Source organism: Corvus moneduloides, chromosome 8 (assembly GCF_009650955.1).
Source record: "Corvus moneduloides isolate bCorMon1 chromosome 8, bCorMon1.pri, whole genome shotgun sequence".
NCBI lineage: Eukaryota > Metazoa > Chordata > Aves > Passeriformes > Corvidae > Corvus > Corvus moneduloides.
The window spans coordinates 30,739,046-30,758,973 of NC_045483.1; the positions used below are offsets into that span (position 1 = coordinate 30,739,046).

Here is a 19,928-nt window from a genome sequence, read left to right on the forward strand (position 1 = left end):
GGCACTGAAGTTTCCACACAGACCCCGGTGTGGGAAGGTGTAACTATAACACTCTATCAATGTATGTTAATTAAAACATCTTCAATTCCAGAATCTGTTGCTGAATATTAAACCCAATGTTAGAAATCCCAATCTTAGTTCATTCATTCAAAGCGAGTGAAGGAGTGAGTGGAAGACTTGTGAGTGAAAAAAAAAAAAAAAAGAATTCAATATGCTCACCTTTCAATCAGATCTTAAATAATAGACAGCAAAACCAAATATAACCTTCAGGTACTAACAAGAACCCAACCATAAAAGTGAGGCCACCAGATTAGACTGTGTACTTCCAGCAAAATATCACTGGGCATTTGCCAACTCAAACACAGGACACGGAAGCTGCTGCACCTTCAGCCCAGTGGAGGACAATACATCAAACACAACCACCAGTGCATGTGTAGGCCAGCTCTGCAAGTGAATGAGCAGGCACTTGAGGGAGACTCCAGCGACTTATCCAAAGAGCAACCTAGTTACACTGGCATTTAATAGTAAAACTGCACTGAATATTTTTTCTGCTAGGAAAAATGTAAAAAAAAAAAAAAAAAAAAAATTTAAGCTAGAATTGAAAAACAAAGCAGGCAACAGACTGTAAAGAAACTAAAAGAGGGATAATTAAGAGAGAATATCAGTATAACTCAAATTAACCAACCTAAGCAACCAATCAAGCCCTTTGTCACTATGCTCTTTCAAGAAGTTCCAAGTCTGACAGTTTCCTCACTAACTAGAGAGGTTTCTAAGCCAAGAAGTTTGGAACAGAGGGATCACAGAGTTTTTGGGAAATGAAGAATATCACTCATGTGTGCACTGAAAAGAAAAAGGCTTGTACAAATGAAATCTACAGAGAAAAGGTGTTCGCATAATATAGAAAGTTCACTTTTTTGTTGCAGTTTAATTTCCCCTGCTGGACTGGTAAAACTCTCAGGGAATACTTGAAAGATCTCTTGTAGTCTTGCAGTCTCTTCCCCTTTATAAGGGCTACATACCACGGTCTAACTAATATAAATCCTAGGGGAAAACCCATTAAAAAAACTGGACAACTTATTTTCTGCTTATAATAACCCATTTCTTTCCAAACAACTATTTTAATCACCCAGCAAAGCCATCATTAAACACTTCATTGTTCATTTAATTGTGTTAAGAAAGTAATAGTCACTGTGAGATGATTATCTACAGCAGAAACAACAAACTTCCAAGATGGAGGAAAGGAAAATTCAATTGAGAAACCAAAAGCAAAACCCAGGGGAGGAGGCAGCTGTTTAAATTGTCTACTGGTGCTTCTTCCTTAAAAGCCAGGCAGTCTATATTCAAGCAAAGAAGCCAGTGGTTATATCTGATTCAAACTGTGTCTAATGATAGTGTGTCATGGCCCAGCTGAAGCTGGTGGAAAGCACAGCCACCTGACATGATGCAGATTGAAAAATACATTGTCATTAGGTGGAACCCACTGGAAAGTTAGTGATAAAATCTGTTTTGCTCTGTGGATAAGATCTCTCGGATGTCTATTTTTGAGTCACACAGCAATATCAGTTTACAGTAATATCAGTTCAACGAAGACGGAATATGCTTGAATGTTTCCTTTTAAAATCCTGGGAAATAGATATATGAAGCTAGACTAAGACTACACTCAACACCTGGCAAGAGTTAAGCATTGATTCTTTACTGTCAGCTGCCAAAAAAAAGTAATTCCTTGAAAAAATTGCTTTCTAAAAAAATATAAATAAATAAAATAAAGAAATGCTATTAGTATTTTCAAATTAGGTATTTGGTCTGCTTAAATCCCAATGAAATTAAAGTTGCTGGAAAATATTAGTAGGCAGTTAATTTTTAAAAGGACACAGGTAAATTACTGGGAACAGCACTTATGCCTATGAACACTGAAAACTGTTCTGTGCTGAAGTCAATTAAGAAATCTCCTGTTAAGCAGCCCGTAACCATAAAGTGCCTTTGGCAGTCCAGTTTTACTGAAAAGCTGGCAAGTGGAATTAGGGCAGAGGGTACTGGAGTGGTTTCTCCTGCCTACATACACACTTTTTGTTATTTCACACAACTTGTAACTTTTAGACATATCTACCTGTCTGTCAAGTACGAGCAACACTGGCTAGGTGCAAAAATAGTATGGGGAAGGAAGTAAATGGGGAAGGGGGGGAGGAGGAGAAGTAGATGGACAGAGAGACACAGACAGACTGTACAAGCTCAACTTCCTCTAGAGATCAAACTAAAAATATTATGGAGGTTGGAAAGAATAGTGGATTTACCAGCTGTCTGGCTGTGGAGCACAAAGATAAAGGCTGCTCGTATGTTTCAAGATCAGAACCAGGCCCCAAGGCTCAGCGACATGGTTGGAATTCACACCTACTTTCTCATTTCCTATTTAAAATGTAAATTTTTTTTCACATGGGCAACTAGAGAAAGAATCAGTTCCTTGGCAGTTTGCCAAAAATTTACAATCTATTTGGTCTACTTCTATTGTAAAAGCTATAAAACCAGAATATCAATATATGTGGCTTACTGGATGACTGGGTCAGCAGGCAAAAGGGGTTCAATGCTGTCTTCCTCCAGTGCAGCTTTGAGTTTCTTCCCTGTAGCTTTGCTGAGGGACGTTTTAAGTTTCTTTGCCAGTTTCTTAGGAGTGTTTGTTATATATAAAGACTCCTCTGTACAGCAGCTATACACTTCAACCTTCACCTGGAAATCTGGGCTTGCTTCATCACTGAAGTGGGGGAGGAGAAGATTTCAGATCGTTTGTTAACAAACTGTGCACGGAGCCAAGGAATGTTGCTGCTACTTTATAGATTAAATAACATATTTCTAATCAAGGGAAGCAATGCCATAAGATTCAGGCGCAGACACACGTTAATATGGAATTAAGGACTAGAGTACACAGCAGTAACTTAGCATTGAGGTCATGAGATGGATGTTATAATTGCGCCATAAACAATTACAAACAGGAAATTCAACGTTTAGGTTAAAAACGGAAAAAAACCCCATGTTATGGAAATACACAGGCAACACATTCAAACACACTTAAATCCGCCCTCTACTGTTACACAAAAATCCCATGATTGAAAACCTGTGCCTGCTTATGGTCCTAAATCAGATTGAACTGTTTGAAAGATATCTTAGCTGCACCCCATCCCCTTCAAATTACTGAAAAAAAAATGCTATCTAATAAAATCTGTCATTCACAACTTAACTACCTACTGCTGCATCGTCTGGCCCACAGTCTTTCTCAGTTTTCAGTTCTATTGATTCTCTTGTTCTCAAGCTTAGTCATCAAACCAGAAGCCTAACCTCATCTTTCAGGTACAAATAATGTCATTACACAGATGCCGTAATAAAATCATCCCAAAAGCTTTTATATCAAGTCTTTCTATGCCTTGGGGGATAAAAGGCAAGTTAGGGTGCCTTTTCTGCTTTTGTTCCAGTGTTCCACAGAAAATTATAATGGTCAAGTCTCATATCTGTGAAGAAGGAGACTTGAATCTTTGTCCCCACTCTTAACTTGAACATGTATTTAGGAGCGCTTAAAATTTGACTTAAACTCAGTTTTCAGGATCCTGATTTAAAGCTTTTGGTAGTTCTAGCTTTCTAGCCAGTCTTCCTCAGGAGACAGACTCTAAATTGTTGATATAAAAAAATAAAGGCAGGGAGTGGAGTCAAGCACATGCTCAGGTAGGTGTAACAGAACATGAGATGTTACATGAGGATAGAGACTGTAACCTGCTGGACAGAATAACACTGAAACACTTGGTGCAACATTTACACCTATATTGTCATAATGCTTTCAGGTTTTAGCATTGATTTAATGCTGTCCTGGAGATGTTTGTTTATCTCTTTATATAAAGAAAAATGATTCAGCAGGGCAAAAATGAAAAGAAATACAGATCAACTAGCACATCTACAACCAGCCTCATTTTGTACACAAAAACCAGCCTTCCAGATTCTCCACCCACTAAAATGAACAGAGCCTCTACTGATTCCTTTGCCCACAGCAAAACCTAGTGGACCTCAGCCAATCTTATTCATAATCACATCCACCTTCAAAAGAAAACAATATTTGTACTTCCTTCGACAGATGTAAATTATACTCACAATATGGTTACATTTTCAAAACAGATATCTGTTATTGCTTTATCCACAATAGTCACCTCAGTATCAAAAACCTCAGCTCCCATTCTGAACAAACAAAACACTGCATAGCGCTGTGATTCTGGAGAGAGCCAGAGAAAGCTTTTATTAGCCACATTGCACATCACAATACTAAACACTTCCAGTAAGCAGAACTATACAAAATGGTAATTCAGACCTCTAAGGAATTGCCCTCAAATTCTTCCCACCAGAAATTTTTATCATAGGATTTTATGATAATTGACCTATCAAAGCTGCTGTCTAGGTAGAACATACACAAAGGGAAAAAATGGCTACCTCTATTAAGAAAAAAAAAGTTGAGTAATCAGGTATAGTGTGTGTTAGCAACTTCAAAAACATTAGTAAAAATGTAATTTTGTTTAGTAAAATTGACTTTACACCAAAAAAAAAACCCAAAAAAACATTTGATCCAAAGTCTGTATCATTTTATGAATGTGCTACATAGGATTAGACTATTTTGCCATGCTTTGCACCTCTGACCCTATTGAAAATCAAAGTGAAATCAATGCCAGGTGACAGCTGGAACAGATTTAGGATTAATCTCCATGACACAGCAAAATGCATGTACTTGAAGGCTATCCAATAATAAACTCAACACCAACAGTCAACTTTCATTTAAATTTCCCACTGGAAACAGCCTCCAATATACTCTCTCAAATGCAGACAAGACATAGAACAATGTGTTTAATCAGAAGTTTCTCAGTTAACCATTTAATACAACATTTTTTTTGTTGCTTCCTCTGGAATTCTTCCTCAGGAGGGCTCTTTAGAGAGTAAGGCTTAAACACAGAGAACCACAGGACTTTGAACTAACTCAGCTTGCTACAGCCAGCAACTTCAAATTACGAGCATTTACACAACAAAGAGTAAAACATGGACTTAATGGAAGGTTAAAAAATAGGTTGAAATGAGTATGAACTTCCTCATTCAGTTTAAATTTACAGGCATAAGCAATTTCTTATCAGAGTAATTCATTACATCTTACATACTTTCTTTATTGCTGAAGTGATCAGAGCCTTTCCACATTAATGGTATTCGAATATCTAAAGGGGGGAAAAAAGAAGGTAGGGAAATTAAGTTATAGTCAATACTGTAGATCTGCGATCAAAACAAATTACAAAAAGTTTGTTTCTTTTTCTGATGTTCTGGTGGTAACAGGGCCTTCCACCCAGAGAACAGCATAATTATTCCAAGTTTATTATCCACATCAAAAGAAAATTCAATAATTAGTTCAACTTGAAGTGTCATTTCGGTTTAGAAATTATGCTAGAATAAAGAATATTTTAAATCTCATTTGAAAGTACCTGAAATAACATTTCAGAGAAGCTGTGTAACATAGTTCTGAGAGGTATTCTTTGAGCCCAATATTATGCATAGATGCAAACCAAAACCCTGCTTGCCTTGTGCTGGAAACCGCTCATCCCACTCCACGAGGAAAGCCTTCCTGTTCTAATGAAAAGACTGGGATACTTATGCTGCAAGCACTTCAGTCTTGTTTTGCTAACCACTGAGAAAATACCACTTGTAATCACATTCCCAGCGAGAATTGTCTTAGTCGGCATAAAAAGAGTTTAGAAATCTTTTTTCTCTTAACTTGAAAATATCCTTCTACTTCAGAACCATTGTAGAGAGGCAATTACAGAACCATTATTTTAAATCATGCCTGTCATTTTAATATTAGGAAAGTATTTTCTTCAATAAATTTTCCAATTTATCTACTAAACCCAACACAGTATTAAGTGACATTTTCCTCCAGCTTTGAGGGCTCAGGTTAAGATATAATGTTTTTTATTAGTCCCCTGTTAAAAGAAAAATGCTGTGGGGGCTTTATAAATCCAAAGCTGGTTTCTCAAGTACAAGGGTGCTGTTTAAAAGTATATGCAATATATTAAGTGACACATGATGGCAGCAGCAACCAGCACCAGCTCAGTTGTCTTGTGACAAAAATCTTCAATATTGTTATAAAGAAGCATTGCTGACTCCAGTGCTGTCGTCATATGAGGCTGATGGAAAAATCCAGACATTATGCTAAGATGCAAAATAGTGCCAGTATTTTGGCATCAGATTGTCATGCATTCCTACAGGGGTTTACCCACAAAACTTCTTGTTGATTGAGGTGAAACTGCATATAGTCACTCTGTCTCAGATGTTAAATGAAAAATTCAAATTTCAGTTAATTTTTATTATGAGACGTCTTATTATAAAAGCTATTTCAAAACTGAAAGTTTCAAATTAATCTATTTTTGAGTGTTCATGAAAACTACTGAACTTTCAAGTGAACTGCCAGCATACAGCTTTAGACTTCTAACTTCCTAAAAATCAATACATCACCGTGTACTGAAACTGCTTTTCTCTTCTAAAGATGCATTTGCATAGCAAGCATGTCTAAAAATAGGGGGTTTTACACAAAGAGAAATAGTTTCATTAAAATCATTACAGAAGTTTCTCTCAAACTTTTTAAATATATATATATTCGTCTCTGTCAGAGACAAAGCGCAGAACATTTCTTTCCTAAAATACAAAGGTCTCAAATCTACATTCATATGTGAAAACAAATAAAAGCTTTTTCTATCTTTAATCATAGCAAACTCTGAATGACAATTTTAATGCGCTCAATAGACCTTGTTAGCAATTAGAGTACTAGATTAAAGATTACTTCTGTATGCCGCTTTCAATATCTTGCTAGCTGAAAAATTTACACCTTAGTCAGAAAATCATGAGTCAATCCTTGAACAATGATTGATAACACGATACTTGTAAATCAGCTTTCAATTCATTCTTGGACTGAAAGAGCTGTCATTTATCAAAAACAAAGATCAATTTTCACACACCTTAATTTCAGTTACCATGAGCTGTAAATCTGTGTGGATGCAAATCGGTTACATTCAAATACTACAATTAATCAAGTTTAAACCCAATGATTCCTTTATAAAATTACTTTAAATTATAATTATGCTTTTTGATAAACATTTGATGTATTGTCTTCTGACAAAAAAATCAATTGGTACAATAACATAAATTACATAATTTATTCAAAAATGTGGGGGATAAGTAAAAATGATAAAAGTGTGAAAAACTGTGGATTAAGGAATGCACTTCCCACACAGTATCTGACATATTGCTTTCTGTAGGAGCATATTCCTCAGTAGTCCTGCATAGCTCTTCCCGAACTTTTGGTGTTGGTCACGACTGCCCTATTTTTTTGGTAATCATCATCAGGCATGTACTAACCATATGACACGCTAATAAATTTATAAGTGGATGGATTACTGGCGGTAGAAAATCAGGAGGTAATAACAGGTGACCTATAGAAAGAATAAATCAGCAGAGGCCAAGAACAACATTTAGGCTTTCCTGCTGTTAGCTGGACCTGGCCAGGCTTCTTGGCGTGAGTATCTGAACAGGGGCAAGGCACGGCAGCATCCAGCACTCCCAGGCTGGGCTGCACAGGGAGGCAAGTTGGCTCTTCCTCCTCTTCACCTTGATCTGTGCCACACTTCTGAGGACATAACCTCCAGTTTGAGAGCCACTGTGCTGGTAACAGGGCAGAATCATCAACAGACAGGGCCCAGTACAAAGTGGTGTATTTCACCCTTCCATGGTCTTCTCCCACCAAAAGAAACAAGCTAAATCTTTCATATCCTGAACAAAATTTTCATACTAAAAACAGAGTTCTTAAAAAACTCTGATTTTCTAAAGTTAGCAGAAGTGTATTATATGACCCTAAAGTCTTCACTGCAGATAGCTCTCCAAATGTGAAAAAAGGTGCAACCACAGCAGACAGGCAAACAGATGCTTTCATCCAACTACCATAAGGAGGAAAGACAGATACACATTCTGCAAACAGCTGTGCTGGCAGAAAACATTATGGAACCATGTACTCGTCACTCTTCTTCTACTAGAAGTTACCTTGCTTAAAGATACATCAAAATATGCAGAATTAACTGAAACAGTTTCAGTAGTGAGCTGTTCTACATTATTTTATTCTTAATGAGGCAGGTCGGGGAGCACAATCAGATCTGTTTGCAAAGCTGGCAGAACAGCCACAGGAATGCTGAACGTAGTAACATCCACTATTGGTACAGGCAAAGGAAGCAATAAATCCACAGTGCTGAAGTTTGGGAACAGGCTAGAAAACAGCGTACCAGCCCACCAGGAATGGTTGTTAAATATCCTTGTTACTGGTCTGCATTGAAGCCATACCACTGTACCTTTGCTGTAGTAACATAATCTGCATTGCCTAAATAGCATTTGCATACTAGTTATAATTCTGCTCTCAATTTGTTAGACGTGCCCTGTACTATCACTTCAAAGTCTGCTGTTGTGAGGAGAAAAAAGTTTTTAGCACACTCATACTTAGTTAGTTTTGAAATGCTTTCAGTGTTCAGTGGCAAACAGAAAAAAAAGTATTTCCCTCTGTGGAAGGCCGTGTGAGTAAAATGTAAACAGAAGGTAGGATCTTCAAAAGCCCACGTGAGACTTAAGAACAAGTCCCCTTGAAGCATTAGAGGATTGATGCCTCTGAACCACAGACACACTCAAAAAATACCAACTTGTTTATATAGTTTGTATTACAAGCCACTGTCCAGCTAATTAGCTCCTATAATTAAGTGACTACCCAGCCTCTTACCTGATATAGCAACCTTTGCTCTGCATGCCATCCGGTCTTTTGTCCCATTTTCTGAAAACCTGCCAAAAAAGAAGAAAAGAAAAAAAGAGATTTGAGATCTGTGCATTTAGACATCTAAAACTCAACCCTTTAAACACCAAGAAGCGTCAGGATTTTCATATTATAGCTCATTTCAAATGCTTTTCTTTAAAGTTAATTTTGGTATCTCTGGTTTAACACATGAGTCATTAGTTTCTTAAGCATAATCTGGAAGGAAGGTACACCACCATTTTTAAAAATTCCCTAGAAGATTTTACTCCAAAGCTTATGTAACCTGAGCATTAAAAGACAAGTAGATTCATCTTCCTTGTCTTTTCCAGATCCTACAGGATCAAAAACATTATCAATTTTTCCCTTCTGTACACATCAATGAAGATGCAACTTAATTTACCGGTTCTATTATTGTTTAAAGAATTGCCTCCTCCTCTATTAATGAAATGAAAATTTCTAGCTGCTACCAGTATCATGACTTCCAGAGGCAGTTGGAATATCTTCAGAACGCACGAATGACAGACCCTAGAAAACCCCAGAATTTTCTCTCTCTGCCACAATTGAGCCTTAAACAAATTCTGGTCTGAAGCAAATATCAAAAGAAAAGAACTCCAAATGGACTATCAACTACCAAAGACACAATTTAAACAATAGAGAAATAACTTGTGCATCTCTTCTAACGACCTCCACGGACACCTCAAGGACCCCTGCAGACAGAAATCCAAGCAATGCATGGCAGTTACAAGTCAAGCACACAATACAGCTGTTCAGAGACATGTCCAAACAGCCCTGCCCTGCTCTGGACATGTGCCATCACCATTCTGTGCACGCTGACATCAAAGACAAGGAGCTGGGTAAATCAGCACATATTCACACTTGATATTATTCCATCACTAAAAGCATAAGATACATAAGATCATAAGACTAAAAACATAAGATTCATACAAGATGAATCACTACAAAAGTCCTTATTTTAGTAGGAAAAAGCAGTACAAATGCAATAATTACAGAATACCACACATATCGTGCTAGTTTTTAAAATCAGCTTTCAGAATAGTTGACAGAAAATGCTGCTCTTTCCTCCAACAAATTTCTCCTATAAGGCAACATTTCTGAAAGCAAAAAGTAGTGGAACTGCTCCTACAGATACAATTAACTGGAGCTAAGCGTGTACTCAGAGAGTTTCTATGCTAAGCTGCAATATAGTATTTCATTAAATTAATAACCTGAAAGCAACAGTGTCTCTGCACCACGATTCTGAACATTGCACCTCAAATAAATTCCATTTAGACCAAAAAAAACATTATTCAAATAAAACACACATACTTCAGCTCCTTCAAGAGTTATAATGTGAGAATATTTTCAGCTTCTTTTCTTCCCATTGAGGGTTGCATTTATCACTTCGCTGTAGTTAACACAAGTGGCCAGCAGAGGGTACCAATTAACCATGATGGGGCCGTCATTAAAGGACCCTTGACAACAATACAAAGAATGAAAAATACAAACAGCTGTATACTGACTTGGATAGCTTTGTTTTGTTCCGTCAGACTTGGCTAGGTACCTTTTTGTATGCTAAGGGTAATCAAGAAAATATGTCTATTGTGTTATTTGAAACTGAATTACAGTTTAATGTCAAAAATAAAATTTATCCAGGAAAATAGGACTTGTATTTAATTTTCTAAAGCAAAAAGAAGATAATGGAATTATTTTATAAATTAATGCTTTAAGGCAGCAGGAATTTGTTTATATGGGGGAAGAAATAAGGAAGGATTTAAATCCACATTTCTAGTCAGACTGCTAAAAACTCATGTAAGTAAATGCCTGTTTCATCCTGCTCCCTCTGAATGTGAGCTGTTACTCACTGCTCTTCAGTCCTGCCCGGGCTGGGCTCCTCCTTTGGGCCCTGCAGCTCTGCCCTGTAGGCCCGGATGCGAGCATTGCAAACCATCAGGTTCTTCACCGCACGCAGGAGCTGCTCCTTCTGCGTGCTCGCTGCCAGCAGCTTGCAGATGCCTTCTCGCATGCGGACCTCAAAGTTGATCTTCTCTTGGATGTCACATTCCTAGATAAGCAATAAAACCAAAGGATTAAACAAAAAACCAACTAACAATATTCTCCATTTTTTACACGCTCTGCAGTTGGGATAGAAAACGCTAGGTTTTAATTATGCACAGCTATTGCAATGGTTACTGAATGTAGAATGGTAGTTCTCTCTTCAGGAACAAATGAGTAAAACATGGGACATAACAGATTTACTATATCCATTATACATGCAAATTCCAAACCAAGATTAACTCACTGTACCATCTGAAAGTTACTAAAAATTTATGTGCTTCCATGTGTCATTCACAGAATAGTAACATATGGTCCTAGAGAGGGCTAACTGAACAAAGCTTATAAATTAACAACCCGCTTTTCACAGTGACCCCTACTAAAAAAAACTTTAAGCTGAGAAAAATGTCTGAAATATTTTAAATCAGAAATTCAATCTCATTATCTCTTTGGCTGTCTTCAAAATAGTGAAGAAAATATGGGGTTTTTTCTTACAGTTGATAAGAAATTCAGGTAACAACAGAAAAAAAAAAAAAAAAAAAAAAGGAGACTATCCCAATACTTGATTCCTTCAGCCCATAAACTGAAAGTCAAACAGCTGTGGTAGCTTCAACGCTATACAGGAATCATGCCAGACACACTTTTTATTCAAAGTATGAAAGAAACTAAACATGGCTGGCAAGTCACTAGAATTCACCATCACTGTTTTTTGAAGGAGTGGGCTTTTTTAAAGGTTTTATAAAAACTTCTGGGAAGTCAACTTTTTCCTGCCTGCTTTCACATAAAACATTTATAAATGTGCATTATTCCTCACTTGAGACTTCAAAGAGGTCAATCCACACCAGGACAGAAAATAATTAAGGTGAAGGATCACAGACAGTTTGCTGTCTCCCAAAGGCCTGCTAGATGCCACTGATGGTTGATACACATTACCTTGTTATGTGGCCATCCCTGGGCAAACCAAATATTTCTGACATGTGAAGAACAGAGTGAGTAACAGAATGTTGTCATGGTATTGCAGGGTTGCATTGCAAATACTTTGCAAGTCAGTCAAGAGTGACACTTCCTCATTACCAAACAGGAGTGCCCCAGCTACCTCTGAAATTAACAAGTTCATGGTTGTCTGGTGGTGAATAGCTCCCAAAGCTCACATCAGAGATATTTTCCATAGAGGTTCTGCTGGTATTCCCTACAGATGATATATGAAAGCCTGGGACCCAGTAGGGCACCAGGGACTATCTCATTTTTACCCCTTATGGGTTTTCTTTTCGAAGTTTCAATCACAGCCAGAGCAGGGTAAAGTAGGGCACCAACACCTCTGCATTCTCAGCACCTGCCTCTCTATTCACACTTTTCCTTAGGGCTCATCCCAGGAGAAAAGAAAAAAAAAAAAGAGCAGTAAATAGCTTTCATCAATCTTCTTTTCTTCTGAGTCAAACTCTACATGGCTATGAAAATCTAAGCAAGGCCCACACCGCTCCCTAAGAAATAATTACTTATTCTTTGAGCCTAAACTAATAAATCAGCAGCTACAAAGCTCCAAAGAATGACATCATACTTCCCCCTAATATTTCCCAGGACAGCAGGCCTCTGCACTGCCCCAGCTCCTCTCCACATCTATCACCTGGTACAGAACTACAGTGAGGAAATACACACTCCTGTTTGGGGCACCTGCATGTATCCACACTGGGGCTTTCAGAACTACAAACAATTCAGTCCACACTGTATTTTAGCCAGGCTCGCATAAAATATTCTGGACTAGCAGTAAATAGCTTTTGGGCCAGAGTTTAAATAACCACACCATATAAATCTCATCTGAAGGAAGAACTTAGGAGCCTGATCTGAGAATGTATGAAGTTCTTTGTGCCTACCAAAAGAGATTGGTCAGCCTTCCCCCTCCCCTCCCATTCCTTCTAAAAATACAGGCACACCATCTGGACTCGGAGGAACGACACAGCACTGTTTTGCCATATGCTGTCTACTAATGCACGGTTTCCCTCGTGGGGTCCATCTTTCCCCACCAGTGGCAGCACAATCCAGCCGAGATTATTAACAATTGCTGGGATTTTCAGCCCCACACTCAGGAATTACCTAAGCAACACTTCCAAAATGTGTCTTTGTATTCCCCACCTAAGTATACTTAGTATAATAAATTTCATGTACTTCTAGTATTACACAGGTAATGCAGTCACAAAACAAACAAACAAAGATAACAACAACAGCCAAAAAAAATTATATAGATACTGCTGAAGGAAGGACAGGTTGAAATTTTACTTCATTTAATTGGCATCTTAATCACAAGTTTTCAGAATCTTATGCCAAGGTACACTTCTGATTTACTGCCACAGTGGTTCACATCTAAACCCTGTAAGTCTAGTGTATCTATTTAAAGTAAGCAAGTAGCCAGGCAGTAGGTACTCTTCTAAACCAGGGGCTGTGAAGCCGAGACACCAGCTTGGGCACTTTGTAGCTACACATAGGAATGAAGGTTTGCGGCAATTGACAGCCACAGCTTCAGAGACGCTCCCGAGTTCAGCTTCAGAAGGTTTGTAACCAACTGGAGGTGCACAAAAGCTCTCATGAATCGGAAAACCAGTGGCTGAAAGATTAAAGAGGTGCAAGGGAGCACCTCCGAGAGCCTGCGGAGGGTGAGTAGGGGGCCCAGCTCAGAGCAGCAGCTCTGCCGGGGCGGCCGCCGCGTCCCCCGGCGCGGTCCCTCCGGAGCGCGGCTACACGGCCGCCCCCCGGCCACGTTGCGCGGGCAGCCCGCGACCACCACGGCCCCGCCAAGCTCGGACACAGAGCAGCTCCCGCCCCCTGGGCCGCCCGCAGCCGGGCACTGCCCGCCACACCTCCCCCGCGGCACCGGAGGTTGCGGGCCGGGTCGGGTCTGCCCTGCCCTGCCCTCCCCGCCCGGCCCCGCCCCGGCACTCACCGGCCCCACGGCGCCCGACCCGCCCGGCCGCTGCCTCCTGCTCATCATCCTCATCCTCCTCGGCGGCGCCGCCGTTCAAACCTCCCGCCCCGACAACGGCCGCGGCCGCCCCGCCCCCGGCCCGCCCCCGGCCCCGCCAGCGCCCCGCGGGACAGCGGGCGTGGGGTGGCAGCGCGGCCGGCGCAGCTCGGCAGGGAAACCTGCAGAAATGCCTGGGTGCCTGCCTGCGGACTGTTACTGACGGCAGCGGTAACTCCCGGTGTTTAGCCACAACAGCGAGTGCCAGTGATAAAGCCCAGGAGAGTACCTTTCTTGGCTTCTTTGCTCCTCGTTAGTTTACTTTCCCGAAACAGGCCGGTGCCACCTCTTTCTGATGAGTACTCTTACGGGGAGCGGGAGGGAGAAGCTCACGGCAGCTTCCTGACGCCTGCACAGTGTGCAACCACTGCTGCTCCAAAGCATGCCATCAATTTTTAACCATGTTCTTGGTTTCCTGCAGTTCATCTAATTACGCATCTTTAATATGATGGTACTTCAATAGCTGCACTAGTAGCATGTATTGTTAAAAGTATACTGTTATATACTGAATAAAAGTGCATTAATTATTCACTGGATTGACTGGAGAGGAATGGGAGTCATATCTCTCTCTTCTGCTGCCAGTTTTGCAGCTCTGTCTTCGGCAGATGAAACAAATGAGCCAAAATAGTGTCTCCCATCCATTCCTCATCCCTGATTTCTTGGCTTTCCTCTCTGAATTCCTCCTTGACAGGTGATGGTCAGAAGCACAGATCCTCATTGCTTCACACAGGGTTGTCAACATTTGCGGGAAGTAAAATGTGCTGGAATGAGTGAGATATACAGTGTTGCTAACAGCTTTCTACAGAAGACAGAAGTCTCCAGGCTAACATATGCTTATTTAAAATATAAGAAAATGCAGTTAGAAGGGAAAATTTTAAAAGCCTCATCGCTTCATCAGGATTTCACATAGATGCTCGGCGGCTCTGCTTGACCCCTGACATTTACAACTGGGGCACAAATGCAGGGGGCGAGCCTTGAAGGAAAATCATGAACTTCTGGACCAAAGGTATGTATTCCTTGGTGCTAGGCAGAGCATGGGGAGCTCTGCTTCTCTCCAGAATGCTCAAGTTTCACCTGGAGGCAGAGGTGGCAGAGGCAGCTGTTCAGCAGTTCCTGTCTCCATCTTGGGCCATATTTCTTAGGGCAAGGAGAGGCATTCAGATACTCATTAAATACCTTCATGTCATCCTGAAGTCCTCTGCATACCACTAGCAGGGCACATGCCACAACTGGGAAGCCCTACTCCTGGTAATATATTTATAGATGCTACATTTCTTCCTGTTGTTTAGATACTCCTGTCCTCTAGGTATTGTGACTTTCCCAAAAGAAGTCTTTGTCCAGTTTGTTCAGTGGAGAAATCCCATCAGGGAGCCAAAAGGCTTTTGTTTAATCAAGGTATGATACTTAGAGCTGCATATGGACAGCCAATATATCTAAGAGTGGGCTTGAGGAAGGTTGATAGGAAAGTCTCCACCTTATCCTGGTGCTTCATGCATCCCAGGATAAGCCTTGGGTTCCTGTCTCTGCTGCAGAGTTCAGGATTTCAGATACAGCAAAAGCAATCCACCAAATGAGGGGAGAACGTGAGATGACAAATCAGTGCCCTTTTGCTTTACAGTATGGCACATCTCTTAAAGTGTGGTCTGGCCTCTCCTGAATCAGTCAGGGATGGGATTTATGCCTCAAAAATCTCCAGGTAATTTTCTAGGCTACAGAAGAAAACTAGAAACAGGAACATGTCATGGAGTGGAATTGAACCAAACAGGTGAAAGTCTCAGGTTAACTGAACTGCATTATCATTGAATCAATGCTTGACCAAAGTTGAGTGAGGCTACAGCCTTGACTGAATGGCTGAAACTCATTGATGAGTTTGATGTAAACTGTGGGAGCAGCTGGAAATAATAACATTACTGTAGAGATAAACAAATAAGGAATGAATTACTGTAACTCTGCCTTGCCAAAATCCCTTCACCAACTCACCAAATAGTGCACTACCAGAGAAAATTAATACAACCTGTGAAAACGACACACCGAAACACTTCCCACCCAGCATCATCCCAAGCAGTTCAGGTTAGACTCTAGAGCAAACCCACTGGTTCAATCTTTCCAGAAGCATTGCCTCCAAAACTCCTGAGAACAGCTCTCAGGTATGCACCAAAAGGGTTTTGTCAAAAGGCAGAGTGGCTACATGGATACAATAAAAATCACTGCAAAAGGACTAGTTATGCCCCAAATTATTTCAGGCAATCAGCATCTCTAAAACCATTTTTGCTGGTGGTGTAGACAGCTCCCAGGAATCTGTGGCAGTTGTCCAAGAACTTTAGATGCTAATTAGCATGGTTTTGCAGTACAGTCTGTTCAGCAAATCTGAGTCTTAATAAAGTCCCAAAATGTGACTGCTAGTAGCATAAAGAGCCCGTGCCTGCAGCCCTTACACACTCCTACTGACACTGACTTGAATTGGAGCCCTTAAGAAATCAGTGGGAGTTAAATGTGTAGGACTCAGCCCGAAGCAACACGAATAGTATCTTCTCAAGCTCAGTGCATACCTGCTCTTCAGCTGATTCAAATGTCCAATTTTCCAGTACATTAGGAACATGTTTCTGCAAAGTCTGGCTTCTTACATTCTTGCACCTGCTTCTGCTTTGGTCTTCTGTTGCATTCACTGTCTAGAGATGTTAGGTTTTTTCATTATAAAATGAGGCTTCATAATTCAGTGGATCTGTCAGATGCTTAATTAAAAAATTAAATATTTCACCAAATTTCTAGCGCTATCTTTTATGGGAACGTGCAACTGAGGCTTTAAAAGGCATTTCTACAGGTTTCGAAGGAGGTGAGATGTTCTTTCCACACTTCATATCTAACTCAAACAAAGCTCTCCTGCTGGTACAGCACACAAACTAACTTGAAATGAAGAAGGCTTTATGCCGTCTACATTATCCAGAGATCTGGGATTCAACTAGTAACTATTCTGCTTGCTCCCTAACTGAAGAGTAAATTCAGCAGACAGCAACAAAAAAGGGAAGCATTGTAACCATGTTTTTTTCTCCAGACAAACCTCCACTGAATGGCAGAGAAACCCAAGGCACAACCTACAAAACAAGGAAAATCCTGCACAGTCACTGCTGCTAATGCAGAGAAGTCAGAAGGGGGTAGGGTGAATTAAATAGGGGATCTATATCCTGCCTTCTGGGGTTTCTTAAGTGAAACATTTTTTTCAGATGAATCACACCATCCTTTTATTTGCCATTCGTTTTGCATTGCAAAGCATTTGGCTTCCTTCTAGTATTAGGGAAACTGGATAGCAGAGAAAAGATCATTGTCTATCTAAATCATTGTTCTGCTCAAGTGTTAGATCAGCATATTATTTTAAATGTTAGGCCCATCATTTTGGTTTAGCAGGTACAAAATGTCTACACCTACTCTTGACAGCACTGCAGTATTTTTCTTAATTTCTTAGTTCCCACAGCTTGCTACACCTACTCCTTGAATATCATCAGAGTGTGCCAGTAGAAATCTATTCAATTCCTCTTCAGATTTATCCTAAATGGAAATCTATGAAGATTTGTACTGGACACGTGGGAAAGAATTTGCAAAAGCTTTTTATAACTGACTACTTATTTAATTTTAAACTGAAGAGCAAACTGTTCCCATTGATTGCCCCTGACTTTGATTGCCATAGTATGTGACCACTATAGATTGGTGAAATGGGCAGAGACTCTGGAATTTAGTGTTCGGGTGCTTACCTGAACACTTACTGGAGCCTCAGTAAGTCATTTCTTCATTTCAGCCTGCTGGAGTCTGTTGAAGTCTTTCCATTCTCTTAGCTGGGCAGAAGGGCAACATGTAGTCCTAGAAAACAAATTAAATATGGGTAACTACCTTATTGTAATGCACTTTAGGTTCAGTTTTGATTGGATAAGGTGAAAATTAATCATCTGGCTGACAGTGAGCTAAAGCCTAACCCTTTCACGGTGAAAATTATGGCAAGAGAAAACTTTATAGGCTCCATGTTAGCCAACTGAGCAGTGGGAAGTAGGTATCTTCTCTAAGGCAGTCATGGAGCCAGTCAATGAAGATGTCATCCTACAACATGCAGGTGCCTAAGTTAGCTAGCACGCATCATCCTTACGTTTCTTGGATAATTAGACAGGGAGGCCAGAACAGATTAGAATAAACTCTTACTATTTCAGGTGTTCTCAGATTAATTTTACCCTGAGGGCTTGCTCATCTTCTGCTCAAGATTTTTAACATTCTACAGTGCTCCTTCAACTGCTTTAGTGCTCCCAATGGCATCGGGGTCACATCTCTGTGTGATGCCATCAACTAAACATTGATACCAAGGTGCTTCAATGAACTATTTTGTTGATCATTGCATGTTCCGGTAGAATTTCTAAAAGAAACTGTAGAAGGTGGAGAAAGTACAAGGAATTATTTTTCCTTTTTCCAGAGAAGAGGCCAGAAACTGACTCTTCCCAGTATTCCTGATGTCAATCCTATATTGAAATGCCTCCAGATTAGATTAATGTAGCCTTTTTGAATTACCATATGAGATAAATGCACTCAAAATATATTTCATAACAGAAATAGTAAGTTACATAAAATCCATCCCCATATGAATTTGGAGAACAGTTCCTGAGATCAAACCTGAAAACTTTAACAATCAGATTAAATATTGCATGACTTTAAACTGCAGTTTGATCATCCTCTACGTCTTAAAGTTGCCCATGCCCAAGACAGTGGATGAAGAGTGACTAACTGAGGAAGACCAGTCACATGTATTCTTTTGTTTCTGCTTGGGAGACCAGGGGCATTGGTTTTGAAGCCAATTCACATGTTGTTCCCACACTGGTACAAAATCAAACCCATCAAAAGTATCCTTATGGACAAGGATCCTCACAGGTGACTGACAGCTTCTCTAGAAGCCTTTGTCCAGCTTAGAAGATGGTGTGGATACACAGTGTCTAACACACTATACGTTTTGCAGCCTTTCCCTAAGTTTAGAAATTTATGTGGTCTCTCTTTTCTATTCCACTTTCTATCTTCACAGCAGTTGCAGGAACGAAGTTATCTTTAATTATTTTCAAAACCAAAGGTGGTTGAAATTGGCTGCTTGGATCCATTGCTAATAGGGGTGTGGATACAAAAATGCTGTTAGCAAGGAATTTTCCTGCTTCTTCTAAACCGCGGGATACTTTTCTCTCTCATGGAAGATAATAGCAGAAGTTCTGTAAACTAAGAACACCTGTGACCTTGTAGAACTATGTTTATGGTGCAGTAGAAAAATATTTTGACAATGGATGTTTTAGGATTTTAGCCAATCACCCCAAGGGGTGGCTGATCCTTGTCCAATTAGACTATGAAGAAAAAAGTCTATAAAAGGTTTGTAAAATAATTAAATAAATCAATCTTGCTGCACAATTCCTGCCTGCTGGATCTTCTCTCCTCTCCTCCCTATGGCTGTGGGACATGGTAATATTGACAGCGGAAATATAAGGGGACATTTATACACACAGAGAAATGGTGACACAAAAATAACACTGCTGTTTAAACCCAGAGAGGTCCTTTCAGCTCCATATTATGGGCATGTTCCATACAAGGAGGGTTTCCTAGAGATTCTACACTGTCACTCTCTTACCATGCCTTTTACCAGGATTCCTCTGCTGGGTACAGAGTCCTGGTTTGATTTCTTGGGCATTTTCTGCAGGTGGCATTTGGTATATAAAATATCCAAGACAGCTGCATCCAAATGCTTGCTGGGCAGCATGCTGGTGAAGTCACCAGTTTGTGTCATGGGAGAATCTAACTGGGCACTCCATGTTCTGGTTTCAGGGTTAGGCCTGTTAGGAGTTTCCCAATTGATCTTGCAGAGGCAAGTGAGAAGTCACTGATCATTTAATGGATTGCCACTTTGAACTTGAAATGATGAATTAGTACACTGAGATTATCACATATCTAAAGATAAACTCCTATATGAGAAAATTATGTCAGAAAATCATCTTCCTTTTGATAGACAGA

The 19,928-nt window shown here is 40.0% G+C and overlaps 1 protein-coding gene and 1 long non-coding RNA gene across 2 annotated transcripts in view; both read right to left on the reverse strand.

The window, feature by feature from the left end:
- The window catches only part of RTKN2 (rhotekin 2), a 34,464-nt gene extending 20,547 nt beyond the window's left edge, over positions 1-13,917 (reverse strand). The window contains 6 exon segments of the mRNA XM_032116250.1: positions 2,546-2,746; positions 4,129-4,246; positions 5,175-5,228; positions 8,816-8,874; positions 10,708-10,907; positions 13,833-13,917. Coding sequence (XP_031972141.1) covers positions 2,546-2,746; positions 4,129-4,246; positions 5,175-5,228; positions 8,816-8,874; positions 10,708-10,907; positions 13,833-13,886 — 686 coding nt within the window. The 5' untranslated portion in view covers positions 13,887-13,917.
- Positions 13,918-14,144: 227 nt separating this feature from the next.
- The window catches only part of LOC116447256, a 161,919-nt gene continuing 156,135 nt past the window's right edge, over positions 14,145-19,928 (reverse strand). The window contains exons 15-17 of the long non-coding RNA XR_004241534.1: positions 17,657-17,762; positions 16,460-16,579; positions 14,145-14,671 (exon numbers count right to left, since the gene is read on the reverse strand). This is a non-coding gene — a long non-coding RNA (uncharacterized LOC116447256). The remainder of the gene's footprint in view (positions 14,672-16,459; positions 16,580-17,656; positions 17,763-19,928) is intronic.